Here is a 16,961-nt window from a genome sequence, read left to right on the forward strand (position 1 = left end):
GGCGCGGCGTTGGCGGCCCCGGCTCCCGGACCGGGCAGTGGCGGCCCAGGGCCCCGCGTCTACTTTCAGAGTCCACCTGGGGCCGCAGGCGAGGGCCCGGGCGGCGCAGACGACGATGGCCCAGTGAGGCGCCAAGGGAAGGTCACAGTCAAGTACGACCGTAAGGAGCTACGGAAGCGCCTCAACCTGGAAGAGTGGATCTTGGAGCAGCTTACACGCCTCTACGACTGCCAGGTGTGACCCCCCCCACCCCGCATTGACACCCTAAAATCGGCCTTTAGTAGGGCTACTCCGATCCCCACAGTGAGCCTACTTGTCACCCTAAGTCATTGGGCGGTCGGCTTTCCACGCGCGCCCCCCTCCTTTCTGCACTCCCGTCCCCGGTGTGTGTTCTTTCTTGTCTGACCGAAGTCACTCTTATCTTCTCCACAACCTACCCCGCATGAGTAGCTTGGGGTCCTCCAAAAGCCCCCAGTAGCATGGGCCTTGGGCAGGAGGGAGGCTAGCCGGGGTTGTCCGGCAGTGGAAGGTGTAATCTACCGAGTGCCAGCTAGCCTAGACTGGCTGAAGGGTAGCGTAGCCCTGCTGATGGAGGGTGTGAGCTAGTGAAACGAGCTAGCCTAGAGTTCCATTTTGGCGTGGGGCAGGCTAACCGGCTCTGTGGTTCTGGTTCTCCGCCCTATGACTCCCCGGTGGCTCAGAGGGTGACTCAGGCCCCCAGGGGGCAGGGTGGAGGAGTGGGCCTGCCCTGGAATGCAGCTGGTCCTGGACTGGGTAGCTGCTTCCTGGGGGGAGGGGAGGTGTGCGCCCCCTCCCTCAACCGAACACGGGCTCTTTGTTTCCCTTTTCCCAGGCCTGGGTCCTTCCCTCTGACCCCCTCACCCTTCCATTCCTCCTCCCTCCTGGAAAACTGTGACAGGTGTTTTTGGGTGAGGGGAGGGGGCTGTGATGAACTAGGACAGCTGGTCCCACTTGTGCTCTGGTGAGGTGGGGGACACACCTCTATGAGGTTTCCAGCTCAGGGCCCTGAGCCCTGGCTGTCTGGCACCCAGGGTGCCCGCTGACTGGGACAGGAAATACTCCCCCCATTGGGCAGCTTGCCTGGCACAGGGATGATCTGTTTTCCTTCTCAGAGCAGCTGCCACTGTCTGCTGAGCAGAGGGCTGGGCCCATACCAGAGTGGGCAGGGGCCTTGACCAGGGGAGCCCTTCCCACCCCTCAACCACTGAGGCTCTTGCCTCTCTCCTCCTCACCCCCACGCGCCCCCCAGGAAGAAGAGATTCCAGAGCTGGAAATTGACGTGGATGAGCTGCTGGACATGGAGAGTGATGATACCCGGGCTGCCAGGGTCAAGGTGAGAGGGATGCAGGGTGGTCCCTCAGGGAAGCAGGCCAGCTCTGACCTTGGGCTTAGCTTCTCTGCCTCTTTAAAGAGAGGGATAACAGTACTTGTCTTAACTGAGCGGCACAGTGCCATCTGTCTGTCTCAGCTGGCCCAAGCCCTTTGAAGTAGGTGCAGATGAATTCTAGGCTTGTCTTCCTAAGAGTTCACTGTTGTACTGAATCCGCCCTTCCCGATACCCTTAGGAGCTGCTGGTTGACTGTTACAAACCCACTGAGGTGAGTGGTAGGGGCTGGGTGGGACTTGGTTCCGTTGTCTAGGGGTCTGGTTTCTCAAATACCCTCCTTCCTGTCCAGGCCTTCATCTCTGACCTGCTGGACAAGATCCGGGGCATGCAGAAGCTGAGCACACCCCAAAAGAAGTGAGGGTCCTCAACCCAGGTGACTGGTGGCTCCCACAGGACAATCGCTGCCCCCCACAACCTCGTAGCAACAGCAATACCTGGGGGGGACCCCTGCAGCCAGGCCTGGTGCCATGAGTAGGGCTTCCTGTGCCCCTGATCCAGGGGCTTCTTCCCCTGCCCCCTCAGTTTTCCATTTTTGGGGTTTTTTATTGTTATTAAACTGACGGGACTTTTTGTGTTTTATATTCACTCTGCGGCGCGGGCCCTTTAATAAAGTTAGGAGATGCCTTTGATGCAGTTTCCAGGTTCAGCTGGTCTCTTCTTAGGGGGGACATGCTGTTGTCCAATTGCTGCCAGCTCTGCTGCTTCCCAGGTGACTGCAGACCTGCCATGCAGTCATGGTGATAGCCCAGGGCTGGCTCCCAGACCAGGAGCTGGAAGTGGCTGGGGAGCTGGGGGTGGGGGGAACGTGATGTTGCTGTAGGCAGGCGCTCTCCTTCCTCTGCAGATACAGGCCACCCTGCTATACTAGGCCTGGCTGTGACCCCTTGCCAGGAAGCCCAGAGGCCAAGGCTCTGCCAGGGAAGGAGAAAGGCAGGAAGCTAAAGGAGAAGGGAACCCGAGGCTGTGAGCTTATGTCCCAGGGCCCACAAACACACACAGGTTCACTCTGGGGGCCTCTCCCCCTTGCCCCTCTCTGGTTTGGCTATAGTTCTGAACGTCGCTCAATCTTGAGTAGCTCCACCTCAAACACCAGGGTGGCACCGCCTGTGGGGAGAAGTGGGGTCAAATGGAGAACCAGGGTCACAGGTAGATGGGCTGACTACGGAGGAGTTGTGGGCTCAATTATTACCTGGAATCTTTGGGGGTGCTCCTCGCTCTCCATAACCTGTGGGAGAGGCACAAAGACACAGAGAGCGCCAGCTCAGGCACTGGGAATGGATGTGGGAGGGGCTGCCAGGGATCAGGGAAAGGGTGGGCCCTGTCCTCAGTGTCAGACTTGGGAGGTGCCACTAGCCGGCCCTGGCGGTAGAGACCCATGCAGGCAGTGGCTGAACCAGCCTTTACCCTTCCTGACCCCTCCCCACAAGGCCCTTACTGGGCCTCTTACCCAGCTCAGAGGGGATCACCAGCTTCCGCTTTTCTCCCTCACACATCCTGCAAAAAGACAGGAGATCAGGACATGGTAACACCCAGGCTCCCTGCCCCACTGCCCACAACTCACCTCCTGGCCCCTCAACTCACCCCAGCAACCCCTGGTCCCAGCCCTTGATGACCTGGCCAGTGCCAAGGGAGAAGACAAAAGGCTGATTCTGGGGCAGGCTGCTGTCAAACTCTGTCCCATCTTCCAGCTTCCCCTGTGGGATGGGGGCGGGCGTGAGAACTGAAGAGTCCTCCTGAGACCTGCAGCTGCTCTCCCTATTAAGGTGGCCCCACAGACAGCCCTCTGTAAATAGGCACAAAGCCTTGGGCATGAGGTTAGGTGCCAATTTGGGGGCTGGACAGGGTACAACCATGAAAACTGCCTTCCACGGGGGAGGGAACTTACCCTCTCACCCACCTGGTGGTGGAGGAACCCAGAAGCCCCGCCCACCCACGCCCCACCCCTCACCCACCGTGTAGTGCATGTGCAGGACGTCCCCTTTGCGGGATTTGATGGGACAGTGGTCTACCCTCTTCTTGACACCGATCTGCAGCTTCCGCTTGCCCTCGGCCCCAGTGGTGGTGGCCAGGGCGCTGAGGCCGATGGACAGTATCGCCAGGACCCAGCTCAGCCTCATGTCTCTGCAGGCACAGCCCCAATCAAAATAGATTGGGAGAAGGGCGGGGAAGGCATGGAAACGGGCAGGTACAGGAAGGAGGATTCCACACCGCCCCCCACATTATACCATGCAGGCCCCTTTGTCTGGGTCACCGCCCCCTCCGCCGGCCTCCGTGGCCACACTTACCAGTCCAGTGAGAAGGGGGCTTGGCCGAGGACCCCAGCAGCGGGGGGAGGGGATCAGGGGAGGCCACAGCAGCCAGGGCCCCGCCCCTCTGCTCACCCCCAGACCTTCCCTCCCTCCCAGTTCCCAGCCCAGCTCTTCAGTTCCCACCAGTCCCCTTACGCAAAGTCCAGACCCGTTCAGACTGCGCAGCGGGCGTGGTGACCGGGCGTCCCCATTCACGCCACACCCAGCTACCCCTGGCCCAGAACACCCATACCTCTGCGGTCGCTGCAGGGGGCCGACCTCGAGGCACCCATACATCACCACTGGGAGGTTCCGGGGTGGCCCTGTCCTCGGAAGGTATCCCCCAGGCCGACCCTGTGCCTCCGCTCGGGGCACCACCCCAGCTCTGAGCCCTCGGGGGTCTCCGGGGCACCCAGATGGGTTCTGTGTTAGGTGGTCGCCGAGCCCGCTCCACCCACACCACCTCTCCAGGGGGAGTTCTCGGCCTACCACGTCCCCAAGGCCCACCACCACGGAGACCGCCCCCGCGTGGACGCCCCAGGCTATTACCCGAGCCAGGTCCTTCACAGGGCTCTTTGGCCCCGCCCCTCGCTAATCGTGGCTCCGCCCCCAATTCTGGAGCCCCGCCCCCGACAGAACGAAAGCCCCTTTCCTTTTCTGCAGCCACACCACTCACAGGCTGTAGCCCCGTTCCCGGTACCTGGGCTCGATACCCCTTGGTCTCCAAACTCGAGGCTTCACCTTCCAATTGTTCTGGCTCCTCCTCTAAGAGCCAGGCCCCTCCTCCCACCTGAGATAGCCCCGCCCCCCGCAGCGTAGCCCCACCTCCCTCTGGCACCAGTTCGGAGGTCCCACCCGTCTCTACTCTAGGCTCCGCCCCTAACCCAGGGGCTCCGCCCCGAACGAGAGGTCCCTCCCCCTGCGGCATCCCAGACAGCTCCGACCCCAGCCTCAATTTCCCCGTAGCCTATCTCTAGTTAACACTCGAAGTCCCAGCCCGCTCCTGCCCGGTATGCTCCAGCCTGCCCTCTTGCACCCCGCGCCCCCAGCCCGGGCTGTGGCCCCCCGCTCACCTCCTCGCCGCGCCCCCGGAGTCAACCCGTCGTGCTGCCGCCTTTGCGCAGGCGCATCATCATCGCTACTAGGCGGGGCCACGCCGCCCTCCCTCATTGGACCGTACGAACCCCGCGGCCACACGCCCGCGGGGGCGTCTTTTTCCATAGCACCGCCTCCCGCACCACAGCGTGACCTTACATCACTTCCGGCGGGTCAGTCCGTAAGGTTAGGTGAAAGTGATTTCCGAGCGGGCCGAAAGCACTTCCGGCCGAGGTGAGCCTGAGGTCAAACACGCTCCCTCCCGGTGTATTGAGGCGCCCCTCCAGCCTCCCTCGCAGCGTCCCTGTCATTCCAGGGCCTCCTTGTGATCCACGGTCCCCAGCTGGACGCTTCGGAAAGAGTTCAGGCTTTAGAGGGCACCTGGGTTTGAATTCTGGAGCTGCCCCTTAACTGCCTGGCTGTGACCTTGAATAGTTGCTTCACTGCTAGGATCTGGCGTCCCTGTTACTTGGGCTTGGTAACATTCACCCTCCAGGGCTCCTGTAGGACTGAGGGAGTATTGTAGAGCCACAGGCTTAGGTTCTGGCCTACCGCTAATGTTCTTTCCCTTTTATCTCCCTCCCAAGCCTACCCCACATAGACTTGTTGCTAAATGCCATGGAGTCGATTCCGACTCAAATTCTAGGCCTGGCTGGGCCCATTGCCCTTAAACAGGGCTCAGTAAACCTTTGCCAGTTGCAGTAATGAACCTGCATTTGGAAGATAATTAAATCCAGGTGGTGCTAAGGAGACCAACTTCTCAGATCTCAGCCGGTTAGCCTTTGGGGTCTGTTTCCTTAACTGAGAAAGGGCTGACTTCAGAGGTGCATACATATCAGCATAGGTAGTGTTCGCTTCGATCCAGTGGACACAGAAGTTCTAGGGTTCCTGACCCTCATCTGTCTCAGGTGAGATATGGCATGATCAGCAATATCATGGCTGGGAAATGATTTGAGGTGACCACCACAGTCTTCACCCACTGTCTCTTCTTGTTTCAGTCCACTGCTGCCTATGGGCCATCATGAATACAATTGCTTCCCCCACTTTGAGGAAGCCCCTGTTAGAGTGGCAGCTTTGGGGTAACCTCTATCCTTGGATGTCCCACCTCACACTCAGTCATGGGGCACTGGAGGTGCAGAAGAATGGGTACTGAATTTGGGCTGGGTCCAGCAAGCTCAGGAGAGTCTCAAGCAGCAGCTGATGAGGGACACCCCAGAGGTGCAAGGGAGGTGACAAAAACTTCAGGCAGAGGTGGGAGTGGAGACCTGTCTCCCACACCACGCCTAGTAGTCACAGGTTCTTGGTGCTTGACTTTGAGAGAAGTCGGAGTGAGGTGGACACTGGGTGGGTGTATAGCTTGAACTAAGCTTCAGGAAGCAAAAAACTACCTTCAGGAAAGGAGTCCCAGATTTAGGGTGCATTCTAATTACAATGAACTACATTTATGACCATTTGTTTTTTTTATATATATATCTTATCATTAGTAACAGGTGAAGAAAGAGAGGCTGTCTGTTCCCATAAAAATGTATAGCCTTAGGAACCCTAGGGAGCAGTTCTAACTCTATCCTATAGGGAATCGCTTTACAGCAGTGGGTTTTGAGTTTTGAGCATTAGGGACATGTACTACAATGTTGTAATGCATAATTTGCTAATGTTATCATTCATTTTGATATCATTGAACTCAGCTGTTCAAAGATCAGATTTATAAACATACTGCTAATAAAAGGCAATCAAAATAAAAACTTTAAAAAGTCAGAACTACTTATGTCTGAGTCATGGGAAACAGAGCCTGCCATAAATCAGGGCCAACCTATATTACTAAGGTGCTGCGCTGCCTGGACGGGTAAATGGGTGCTTGTTTCTCAAGTGTCACTGGCACCCCAGGGCCCTGACCACTACAGGCATCCAGTTCTTCCACGTGTACTGGTAGAAACAGGTTCAGAGAGATGGGCAGTGCCAGCTGTGACTCCAGAAGATCATTAGCCTTAGCAAGTCATCTTCCAGAACGGAAACCTTGTGATGAGGGCAAATGGGTGATCACCCTGCACCTGGTGTTGTTCTTGTTACGTGCTGTGGAGTCGGTTCCGACTCATAGCGACCCTGTACAGGGTTTTCGAGGCTATAAATCTTTACGGGAGCAGAAAGCCTCATCTTTCTCCTGTGGAACAGCTGGTAGTTTCGAACTGCTGACCTTGAGGTTCATAGTCGAATTCGTAACCACTACGCTACCAGAGCTCCTCTCTGCACCTGTAGTGCCATGAATGTGTGATTAGAACTCTGCCTGGGGCCAGCTGGCGGGCTCTTGGGCCTCATGTCTGCAGGGGAGATAGCTGGATTTAGAAGGCAACAGGATGTCAACATTCATGCGTATGCCAGCCAGCCTGAACAGTGACAAACAGTGACACAGGCAGGGATGGCTCCTTTCCATCTCTTTTATGAGGGGGAGGTCACAGTTCTTGTACCAAAGCCCAAATCACATTATGTGTAGGAATCGGGTCTTCTAGTCGGGAAGGGAGAGGTTGGTGGTAAGATGCTCCTTGCGCAAGGTAGTTAACACTGAGAAGGGATCCTGTTCTTTTCATACTGGTACATGACCCCTCTTGATGCCTCCTAGTCTCTTCATCCGACTATGCCCACCAGGTTGGATGGTGGCCTGGGAGATGGGGCAGGAGACAGCAAGAGTAAGAGGCCAAGGTCCTGGAGCAATGTCCACCCCAGCTGAGGTCTTCAGGGCTGGACTGTCCTCTGAGACAAGTGGCCCTGCTGAGTCTGAAAAGCGATGTATCACCTTCGCAGCTTCCGGCACCTGAGGGGAAGAAGGGTCTGTTCATGTTGACCAGTTCCTCTTGACTCCCCTCTTCAGTAAGCCCCATTCTACCTGAACACACCAGAGAAGTTCCCAACTGACCTGCCTCTGATGACACCTCATGGCTTTGCTGTGGAGTGGAGAAATGCCAGACAAAGGCACCAGATTGGGTCCCACCATGTGGTTGCTAAGGTGGTACAAATTACTACACTGCCTCTGGGAAGCCCAGAATTTTGCAAACTGGAAAACTGTCTTCTTCACCTCTCCTCTAAAGGAACTTCTCTGATCTCTCCGGACTGGGTCAGGGGGCCTCCCTCACTGCTGGCATCATCTGTCTTGAGTAGGACTCAGTCTTTGAGCATGAGTATTGTTTACACTGATCCTGTGCCAACAGACACCTAGCAAATATTTTCTCAGTACATTCCACAGCTTCCACTCGCCTGGCTCTCCTCCCAGGGGCAGGCACACACTGGACCTACTCCAGGATACACTGGGCCTGAGGCCTTCCCAAGACCCCGCCCACAAGCCCCTCACCTGCAGGTGTCTGGGTTGAGCTCTAAGCCCCGCCCTTGGCAACGGAGGAAGCTGCGGTGTCGGCAGCGGCAGCGGCAGGTCTGGGGGTCAGGGCGCTGGCGGCGCTGGGCGCAGCGTGGGCAGAGGGGCCTGGGGCTGGAGTGGGATGGGTGGTGTCAGCTGGGGAGGGTGCTCCGGGGACAGAGTCCCAGCCCGGAACAGAGCGGGGCTGGGGGCGGTGGTGGGGAGTGGAAGCCCTGGAGGAGAAGCGATATGTCTGGGGCAGGAAGCAACAGGCTGCCCGGGAACTGGGTCTGGTCAGAGCAGAAGGAAAGGGGAGAAGAGGGGACAAGTGGGAGGTGAAAGAGGGAGGGGCCACAGCTTTCTGACACACTCATACAGCCCCCACCTCACCCATCCCTACCTCAGCGGGAGCCCAAGAGGCTCACCTGTCTGGCTTCCCAGCATTCTCTCTTTTTTTTGGTCTGAAAGGTAAGAGAGACAGACAGAGACAAGGGGAGAGAGTATCAGGAAACTCAAGTACCTTGCTTTCCCAGACCCACAAGCCTACGCCGCCTCTATTCCAGAAACCTGCTCCCAGAAACCTGCTCCCACCCGAGTGAGCGAGCGAGCGAGCGAGCGAAGAAGGTGGGCCTGGCTGGTACCTGCATTCACACTGGCTGTGTTCTTCCAGCGCCATCTCCCCCAGCTGACTGCTAGGGTACCGGATCATGAGGATCTGTGCTCAGGAGGAGGAGGAGAGACAGTGAGCATGACAGAGAAAGGGACGCTCCAAGGGCTGGAAGGGAAAAAAACCCTGGCCTGATCCAGCGTCCACCCGCATGCCCTGGTACCTGCATTCGGACTTGGCGTTGTCCTGTGGGCACACACTCCAGGCCATCGTCTGGGCAGCAGCCGCCACAGCGGTGCACGGTCACACAGCTGGGTACCAGTTGTTTGGCCACGGTACCCATGAGCTCCACCTTCAGGGGCACTACCACCTCCCGAGGCTGGCAGGTGGCTCGGGTATATACATCGATCCATGACACCACTGGCGGTAGACCAGTTACGGTTAAGTCCCCAAGGGGGGGTTCCAGTAACTGCTCCCTGGTTCTCCTGCCCTCTAGCCTAGCAGCTCTTCTCCCCAGTTAGTCACCCTCCCTCAGCCCTGGAGTCCTGGTGTGGCACTGTGGGTTAATGCGCCAGAATGCAAAGCTGTTTGATCTGCAAGGTCTGCAAGTTCAAGCTCACCAGCTGCTCCTAGGAAACCCTATACAGGGTCGCTATGAGTCGGAACTGACTCGACGGCACTTAACAACAACAACCATGTCTATCCAGAATCTAGAACCCTGCTGCCTCAACTCCATCCTCTGAGAAATGGGCAGAATAAGATTTTGCCTCTTCCACGACAGTTGTGATGCAGATTCAGAGCATGTGGCAAACCCACTTTGCATGGGCTCTTACAAAGTTACTGTTATCATTACCTTTCTTCTGGTGGCTGAAGGCATCAGCATGGGAGGCAGGGACCTGTGGAGAGAAGAGACCTGAGGCGTGGGCCACCTCTTGGGCCCAGGGAGCATTCTAGGAAGGGCTGTTCCTGCTGTCCCAGGGCTCTGTCCTCGAGGTCAGGGGGCTTCGCATCAGCTCTGACATCTTTCCAGATTGCTCTGTTCCTAGGCCGTGGCTTGAGCTTTACCTGTCCTCTCCTGGCCACCTGGGACCTGCCCTGGCCCACGACCCGCCTGGAGCGCTCTGCGGGCGACGGTCGAATCTCCAAGCCTCCGGCAGGCCTGATGCTGAAGGCCAAAGGTCAGGAGGGGCACAGTGGGCGCCGAACCAGGTCCTGTGGGGGCGAGGCGGCTCCGCCCCCAGCTGCGACCAGGGGACAGGGTGGGACGGGGTGGGGCGTGGGATTGGCCCCGTGGCTGAGCAGGCGGGTCGACTGGAGAGGTGCCTACCAGGGGAGATGCCCAGCCCGGCAATGCCCCCCTCCCGGATCGGACCCCGCTGCTCCCTCAGTTGAGGCGCACGCCTCCCCACTTCCGCCAACCTTGAGAGGGCACGGCGAGTAGCGGGCTGCGGGGCCGCACGTACCTGGGCGGGGGCCAGCTGCAGGAGCGCGGCGAGCAGCAGGCGGCGGAGCAGGGGGCCCATGGTGCCCAAGGGGGCCAAGCGCCGGGGGCGCCCGCATCGCCCTAGCCCGGAGGCACGGGGCGCGGCGGCAGCCACAGTCCCATGGCGCGGACCCAGGCGCGGTGGGCGGGGGCCGGGCGCGGGGGGCGGCTCCTCCGCTGCCCCGTCCCGAGCCCTGGGTACCAGCAGTGCAGCGGCGGCGGCCGGAGGAGCGGGCGGGCAAGCGGGTGGCCGACAGCGGACGGCGGCGGGGATGGCGGGGTGGCCGGGCTGGCGGGCGGGCGGCTCATGTGACCCAGACACGCGCTCCCCACCCGGCCGTGGGACGGGGGCGGGGCAGGGGCTACGATCCCGCCCTCCACACGCCCCCTCCTGCCAAGGCCGGGAAAGAGTAAGCACTGCCCAGGGGGCCGGGCTCCCGCATCGCAGCCCTAAGGCGAGGCCCTAGTGGGGGGCGCAGGCTAAAGGAGGGAGCCAGAAATGAGCTGTGAGCATGACTTTATTGACTGTTTTGGGGAGTGGGGATCCCTGGGAGAGAAGGATGGAGGGGGCACACTGCAGGCCCCATCAGAGTGGCCCCTCAGGGGTTAGTGCCACCGGGCAGGACCCCAGGGTCCTGGGTCTGTGGCGGTGGCGGCAGTGGCTGTGTCTGCGTCTGTGACTGCTGGAGCCTGGCTTTGTTGGCCCTGAAGAGAGAATACGGATTGGCTGGGGCAGGGACCCGGGAGCATGGAGCCCAGATAGTGAGGAGGGGCAGGACAGGGGCAGACCTGGCCCGGGCCCGTGTGTCATTGTAGATGGCGGTGATGATCCTGTCCTTTTCGTCCATGAAGCTCCGGTGCATCTGCTCCAGCTTTCTGCAAGGGCATTACTATCAACCAGGGTCTCCTAGTCCTGCTGGCCCCCAAATCCTCCTCTCCACCTCACTCTGGGGTCTGACAACTTTAAGGCAGCCTAACTCTGCACTGAAGATTAATGCGCTGGACTACAAGGTTGGTTTGAACTGCAAGGTCGGCAGTTCAAGCTCACCAGCTGCTCCTCAGAAACCCTATACAGAGTTGCTATGAGTCGACCGACTCCATGGTACTTAACAACAACAACAACAACCCTGACTGCAATAGGTGGTCAAGGGACTTGTTCCTGGTCCAATGGAGATCCAGCTCCATGGCTGACCTGCTAAGCATAGTGTCATCAACTCAGGCATCAGAGTGATCCTTGCAGAGTAGAAAATGGTTCTCCATAGATCCCTATCCCTGACCATCACTGATCTAGGCAGGCAGTTGGTGGTGGGTACTGGCCTGGGTGTAACTTACTGTAAAGTATCCCTGCCATGGTGCCCACCTACCATGGGAATGGCCTAGAGCCTACCAACTGGGAGACAGCGCGGTGCTGGCAAGGACTAGTAAAAATGCATTTGCTTCTTGTTCACGAATTTGGTTTGCTCCAATTTCGTGAACAAGAACAGTTCCTGGTAGCTGGCACAAAAGAATTACGTTCAAATTATGAAAAATGGAAAACGACAAGGCTAGCTATTACTGCTTCTATCGTTGCCAGTAAGAAGAGGCTCCAGGGACGGGGTTTAATAGCATTCTTAGCGTGAGAAGCGAAAGCATGGTGGTCATGGGGACTTGCTGAGCTGATGGCCTCCCTTACCCTCCCTGGGGAGGCAGGGCGCACCTGAAGGCCACATAGTGCAGGCCCATGCCGGCCAGCATGAACAGGAGGCAATAGCCCAGTACCCTCTGGTTGCGTCTCTGCTGCTGCCGCCTGGCCTCAGGCCCCTGTGGCCTCACGTAGTGGAACTGGGCCCAGTATTGTGCGTTGGGGGGCTCCCAGGAGCTGTTGAGAGAGAGGGAAGGATGGTGTAGAGGTGAGGCACCCCAGGCACCGTGGGGGAATGAGCTGGGGGCTGGGACTGCTGTACCTATGTGCTTGGTGGGCAGATTCTGGGTGGGCTGCAGTTCCTGGAGACTTTGGGGAGCTTGCGGAGCGGAGCTGGTGGTCATAGCTGCGGCGACTGTGCTGGTGACTGAGCACACGGTATGCCTCACTCAGCTCCACAAAGCGGCTGTGCAAGGTGGGGTTCCCAGGGTCCCGGTCAGGGTGTAGCTGGGGTGGGACAGGGCTCCGTTCACCTTCCTCATCATGCTCCTTCCCCCAGGACCCAACTCTGTAGTGTGCACCCACAAGGGCTCAGATCAGTCCCAGAATCCCTAGCTGGGAAGTGACCCCTGAACTCAGGTCCACCCGCCCCTCTGGAAGGTCAGACTTCTGCCCATCCTGCCTACGTTCACCCTACCTGCCAGCCCCTGATCTCACCAAATGCCTTGTCTCAGCCCATCAATGGTTCTCACTCAAGAGAACCAAGCCTAACCCCTGACAGGACCCCTGGCTCCTGCTCCAATCTTTCCTCCCACCTGGCCTAGACCTGCCCCCCATCCCACCCCTCATCCTGTTTTGTATACCTCCCACTCCCTACCTTGCAGGCTGAGGGAACATGGCAGCATCCAGGAACACGGTTCCCTACCTCCATTCCTGGGAAGTTGGAGCGCATCCCCCATCCCCATCTGACTCAGACCTCCCTTTACCCCGAGTGGCACCAATACCTCTTTGGATTTAGTGAAGAACGCTCGTTTAACTTCTTCAGGGCTGGCACCAGGATGCACCCCCAGAAGTTCATAGTAGTTCCTGGGGCCAGACCTGAGGAGAGAGGCCCCAACCGACAGGGGCTGAGGGAACCCCAAGGAGACCCCTTCCCTCTGCACACTGAGCCATCATCACTCTAACTCTGCTGCTGGCAGGGAGAGCCAGTCCTTCTGTTCCCCTCTTGAGCTTGCCCAGGGTTCCTGAGCCTCAGAGACCTCTGTACCCTCTCAGGGAGCCACATGGGAGGGAGGGTGGGAGCATCTTCACATGAGACCCTATGATTCCAGAGTAATGAGAGACCCAGGAATCCCCCAGGTGGACACCAGACTTCTTTGCAGGCCCCAACCCTCACTCCTCAAGGCTGAAGGGCTTAGGCAGGTCCCAAAGACCCAGCTCCAAATCCCTCCACCCTTTTTGAGTATGCAGCAAAGGTGCTTCTCAGACCCCTTGCATCAGATATAGCTGAAGACCTTGTTTAATCACCAGAGTTCCTGATCTCGGCTTCATGCTGCTGATCAGAATCTCCAGGGTTGAGCCCAGGAAACTGCACTTTTGCAATCCCATCCACCACCCCTACCCCTACAGTGTACCCCTGTACAGTGGAGATGGATAAGCACCGATGTTGTGAAAAGCACATCAGGGTTGAACAAGACCTGGGTTCAAATTCCAGGTCCACCACTTAACTCACTGTATGACCATGGGGTCATCCCTTAATCTCTGAGTCTGTGTCTTCAGCAGTGAAGTGAGGGTTACCTGAGACTAGGCACCTGACACAGAATGGAGAAACCACACTGTCTGAGGACCGGGGCTTAGAGCTCGGTGGTGGTGATGTTAGTGTCATCAAGTGGGTTCTGACTTGATTTACAGCGATCCTGTATAAGGTTTCCAAGGAGCAGCTGGTGGGTTTGACCGCCGACCTTGTGGCTAACAAGGTCCTGTGTTTACCCAACAGCGCCACACCAAGCCCTAACAAATACCCATGGTATGACCGGGCCCCGCCCCCGGCATCCGACTCACCGCTGCCCGGCGGCCGCTCCAAGTAGCCGGGTGGGGGGACTGCGGAGCCACAGCCGGCATAGGCGCAGGGGCAACAGGGGCGGCATGATGGCGGGCGGACAGCTAGGGAAGGAGACCACAGAGAGGCATGCATGGAAACCAGGATGGGGCCGGATTTCAAGCGCTCAGGGTAGGGGCCTGACTCCCTTCTCTAGCGAAAGGAAACAAGCAAACCCGGGAAGCCTGGGGCCTTCTTGCTCAGGACCAGAACTTAGTGTCCTGAATCTGTCCCCGCCTCTGATCCGGAGCCTGGGGCCCTGCCCCTCACAGGTCTCGGGTACTTGAACCACCAATTTGGACGCCGCCGTGACCCTCATCCACCCAGGGGATTAGGGAGGCGGGTATGGGAGGAGCCCCAGCCAATCTCCACCCCCGCGCCACTCGCTGATTGCGGCCGTCGCCATTTCCTGCGCCCACCCAGAATCCTCATTGGTTTAGACAAGCCCACGCCCATAAAGTCGGAAGGAGCCGGCTGCACTGAAGAGCCCTCCCCGTGCACCTATTGGCCTTTGAGGCCGCGGACCCGCCCACCGACGAGGCCTGGAGACGTGCAGACAGTCGCAAACGTCCACCTGCAAAGTGCCGCCTGCGTCCTGTTGCCGCCGTTGTCCCGGGCTGACCCTCACTGAAACTTTCCGGCCAGTAGACATGGTTGTTATTCCGCTCGGCACGTTTTACAGAACAGCCTTCCACCCCTAGGCTAGAAAGCTGACAAGGAGGTCCCTGCCCTCGTCCGGTTTGCGCACAGGGGCACAGACTAGCTGTTTTGTTGATGATTTTCTTTCAAGTCACTTGTCCTGTTTCCCTCATCTATCCAAGGCTCTCCTAGAAACAGCAGACACTAACGGAATCCAAGAATAAAGTCTTTTATTGTCTTCAGAGCTGTGGTGCTTGGGCTGGGATCGGGAGGGCGCCGCCCTGAACCCGGCTGTAGAGGAGGATGGCGCCTTTGGCCGAGGGGCAGAGCTCGGCCCAGATCTCAGCCTCCTGAAACCTCTGCACTCTCTGTGGGAAAACCCAGACATCCAGCCCTCGTGTACCCCTCCTGAACTTGCCCGGGGTTCCTGAGCCTCAGACCCCACGGAGACAGTGGGGAGTTGAGCAGGTCTGGAAGGCCCCATCTGGTCCAGACCCCTAAGTGGGCACCACCACACCAGGCTGTTTTGCAGGCCCCACCCACCCCATGTCCAAGCAAAGCAGAGCTTGCCAAACCGCACCTGTGTCTCCACAAAGATGATCCCTGTGGACTCGTGGGCCTCGGGTCCCCCACTCAGATAGTGCTTCCTCACCTGCTCAGAAGTCAGGCTACACCTGGATGAGGACAGGAGGGGACTTGGTGGGTCCCCAGTCCCTGGAGTTGTCCCTGTGGATTCCCAGCTGCCCACCTACCCCAGGATTGTGTCCAGAGCCCACTCACTGCACATAGAATTCGGCACTGGCGCGGCCGGCGCTGGTCTCATTGCAGGCGATGCCCAACAGCAGGGGCTGGCTCAGGGTCAGCAGCGGCAGGTTCACCTGGGGCCAGGGTGCCCACCTGTCAGTGCCCACCCCTCTGAGTGAAGAACAGCCCCTCACCCCTGTATAGCATTTTACAGTTTGTAGATCACATGTCTAGAATAACAGAACAAACGTCAGATCTTGAACCTGTTGGTTTTAGAGATGAGAAAAACAGCCCAGAGAGATTGAACAGTTTTGCCCAGGGCCACCCAAGGGGAGCAGATTTAATAACTAATCCTCTGATTTCCTCCTCTTTCAACAAACCTGGGGAGTAGGCAAGACACTGATCATTGTATCCATTGTACAGAAGAAGAAACGGAAACACAGAGAAGTAAGTGCTAGGATTCCAATCCAAATGTGCCCTGCTCATCTCTCAGTGCCAGTCCAGACCTGTGAAATCCTGGCATGTTCGACTCCCTTCCCTTCATGCCCACCACCTCCATCCAGGACACCCCTATTCACCTCATCACAGATCTCTCGTAAGACACTGGAGAAGAGCTCCCGCACCACCAGCTCCCCAGGGAGGTCCTCATGCCGGGGGCTGTCACCAGGGCACAGGGCCTGTGAGAGGTCAAGCTCAGACCCAGCTGCCCATCTCTTCCCCTGTCCTCCTACTAGTATTTGCCGGCCTGAGGCCGAGTGTGGAAACATGAGTGAAACCCACATCCACTCTTTTTGACACAGACAATCATAAGTCAGCTGGGGGGGGGGGCGGCACACAGAGAGTGGGGATAGAGTAGGGCATCTCTTTCTTTACCACTGGCTGGCATACTGAGGGTCTGGGGTAGGGGCTTGTGGGTAGTGGAGAGACTTTCCCCTGTCTACACAGGAACTACGCATCTGCCCAAAGCAAGCTTTATGGTCCCATATAAGCTCCCTGAATTGTGCATTTTGGTGCCTAGTCTGGCATCTCACCTGAGGCTCAGGGTGCCCACCAGGCACGTCCACTAGCCCTGGGGCCTCGGCCACCTGCTGAGAGCGTCGAAGAAAAACAATGAAGTCATCAGCTGTGGCCAGTGCTGCGCCCACCCCCAGAGGGTCCGCCAGGTAGGCCTGCCTGTCCCCCCAGTCGGCAGCCCCCTGCTGTCTCAGCCAGGCAGCAGAGCTGGCCCAGTTGGTGCCCAGGAAGTCCCGGTAGCAAGTCAGGCCCAGATGCAGGAGCAGCTGTGGCCCGGCAGAGTCCGTGGGCACCAGGGTGGCAGAGTGCAGGCGAAACTTGGGAGCATTGAAGAGCCAAGGCTGAGCCTGCAGACGGTTTTCCCAGACAGTAGCGATGGTCTTGTCCCCGCCTGGCAGAGGGCGACGGTCATAGGATGGGCTCAGCTCAGCCCGCACTTGCTCTTCGGGCAGCCCCCCAAAAGGGCACTGTAGCAGCAAAGTCACCTCGGGGTCCATTGTCTGGACAGTGGAGCTCTGCATAAGGACACAGCCGGGCCTATCATTTCCAGGGTCCCACAGCCACCCCTGAGCCCGACAGCCGACCCCCTCTATCACAGACCTTCTGAAGGTACCCCTTGCC

General features: G+C 58.4%; 5 protein-coding genes across 6 annotated transcripts in view; 1 reads left to right on the plus strand and 4 right to left on the minus strand.

Moving 5' to 3' along the window:
• The window catches only part of PPP1R14B (protein phosphatase 1, regulatory (inhibitor) subunit 14B), a 7,972-nt gene extending 5,930 nt beyond the window's left edge, over positions 1–2,042 (plus strand). Inside the window, exons 3-6 of the mRNA XM_006861091.1 lie at positions 1–234; positions 1,271–1,354; positions 1,587–1,619; positions 1,698–2,042. Coding sequence (XP_006861153.1) covers positions 1–234; positions 1,271–1,354; positions 1,587–1,619; positions 1,698–1,766 — 420 coding nt within the window. The 3' untranslated portion in view covers positions 1,767–2,042. The remainder of the gene's footprint in view (positions 235–1,270; positions 1,355–1,586; positions 1,620–1,697) is intronic.
• Positions 2,043–2,415: 373 nt separating this feature from the next.
• On the minus strand, positions 2,416–4,829 carry FKBP2 (FK506 binding protein 2, 13kDa). The gene is given in 7 exon segments (XM_006860986.1): positions 2,416–2,512; positions 2,598–2,633; positions 2,856–2,902; positions 2,990–3,102; positions 3,361–3,529; positions 4,770–4,793; positions 4,795–4,829. Coding segments are annotated over 7 exon segments (486 nt in total). The 3' UTR covers positions 2,416–2,450.
• Positions 4,830–7,533: 2,704 nt separating this feature from the next.
• On the minus strand, positions 7,534–10,495 carry VEGFB (vascular endothelial growth factor B). Of its 2 annotated transcripts, none has more exons than XM_006860988.1 (7): positions 10,205–10,495; positions 9,595–9,637; positions 8,965–9,161; positions 8,776–8,849; positions 8,560–8,595; positions 8,132–8,266; positions 7,534–7,597 (listed from the first exon to the last, which is right to left on the minus strand). In XM_006860988.1, exons 1-7 carry the CDS (start codon positions 10,262–10,264, stop codon positions 7,576–7,578), a joined length of 567 nt encoding a protein of 188 aa, XP_006861050.1. In that variant the 5' UTR covers positions 10,265–10,495; the 3' UTR covers positions 7,534–7,575. The 2 variants fall into 2 exon arrangements, with proteins under 2 accessions (XP_006861050.1, XP_006861049.1); XM_006860987.1 differs by having other exon boundaries at positions 8,132–8,367.
• Positions 10,496–10,823: 328 nt separating this feature from the next.
• On the minus strand, positions 10,824–13,992 carry DNAJC4 (DnaJ (Hsp40) homolog, subfamily C, member 4). Its single transcript, XM_006861092.1, has 6 exons — positions 13,907–13,992; positions 12,850–12,943; positions 12,168–12,352; positions 11,921–12,082; positions 11,014–11,100; positions 10,824–10,929 (listed from the first exon to the last, which is right to left on the minus strand). Exons 1-6 carry the CDS (start codon positions 13,990–13,992, stop codon positions 10,824–10,826), a joined length of 720 nt encoding a protein of 239 aa, XP_006861154.1.
• An 829-nt stretch (positions 13,993–14,821) lies between these two features.
• Positions 14,822–16,850, minus strand: NUDT22 (nudix (nucleoside diphosphate linked moiety X)-type motif 22). Its single transcript, XM_006861093.1, has 5 exons — positions 16,358–16,850; positions 15,905–16,003; positions 15,363–15,460; positions 15,163–15,256; positions 14,822–14,950 (listed from the first exon to the last, which is right to left on the minus strand). The coding sequence occupies exons 1-5, from the start codon at positions 16,835–16,837 to the stop codon at positions 14,822–14,824; spliced, it is 900 nt and encodes a 299-aa protein (XP_006861155.1). The 5' UTR covers positions 16,838–16,850.
• Positions 16,851–16,961: the final 111 nt, after the last annotated feature.

The sequence above is a fragment of the Chrysochloris asiatica genome, unplaced genomic scaffold (assembly GCF_000296735.1).
Source record: "Chrysochloris asiatica unplaced genomic scaffold, ChrAsi1.0 scaffold00040, whole genome shotgun sequence".
Classification (NCBI taxonomy): Eukaryota; Metazoa; Chordata; class Mammalia; order Afrosoricida; family Chrysochloridae; genus Chrysochloris; species Chrysochloris asiatica.

Coding starts and splice junctions, on each gene's coding strand:
- VEGFB (XM_006860987.1), bottom strand. CDS start 10,264: ATGGGCCCCCTGCTCCGCCGCCTGCTGCTCGCCGCGCTCCTGCAGCTG. Junction 8,596..8,775: donor CACAGCCAGTGTGAATGCAG/GTACCAGCCAGG, acceptor CTTACCTTTCAG/ACCAAAAAAAAGAGAGAATG. Junction 8,368..8,559: donor AATGCTGGGAAGCCAGACAG/GTGAGCCTCTTG, acceptor CTTCTCCTCCAG/GGCTTCCACTCCCCACCACC.
- DNAJC4 (XM_006861092.1), bottom strand. CDS start 13,992: ATGCCGCCCCTGTTGCCCCTGCGCCTATGCCGGCTGTGGCTCCGCAGT. Junction 12,083..12,167: donor TCTGCCCACCAAGCACATAG/GTACAGCAGTCC, acceptor CTCTCTCAACAG/CTCCTGGGAGCCCCCCAACG. Junction 10,930..11,013: donor GACACACGGGCCCGGGCCAG/GTCTGCCCCTGT, acceptor TTCTCTCTTCAG/GGCCAACAAAGCCAGGCTCC.
- NUDT22 (XM_006861093.1), bottom strand. CDS start 16,837: ATGGACCCCGAGGTGACTTTGCTGCTACAGTGCCCTTTTGGGGGGCTG. Junction 16,004..16,357: donor GTGGGCACCCTGAGCCTCAG/GTGAGATGCCAG, acceptor GACCTCTCACAG/GCCCTGTGCCCTGGTGACAG. Junction 14,951..15,162: donor TCATCTTTGTGGAGACACAG/GTGCGGTTTGGC, acceptor GTTTTCCCACAG/AGAGTGCAGAGGTTTCAGGA.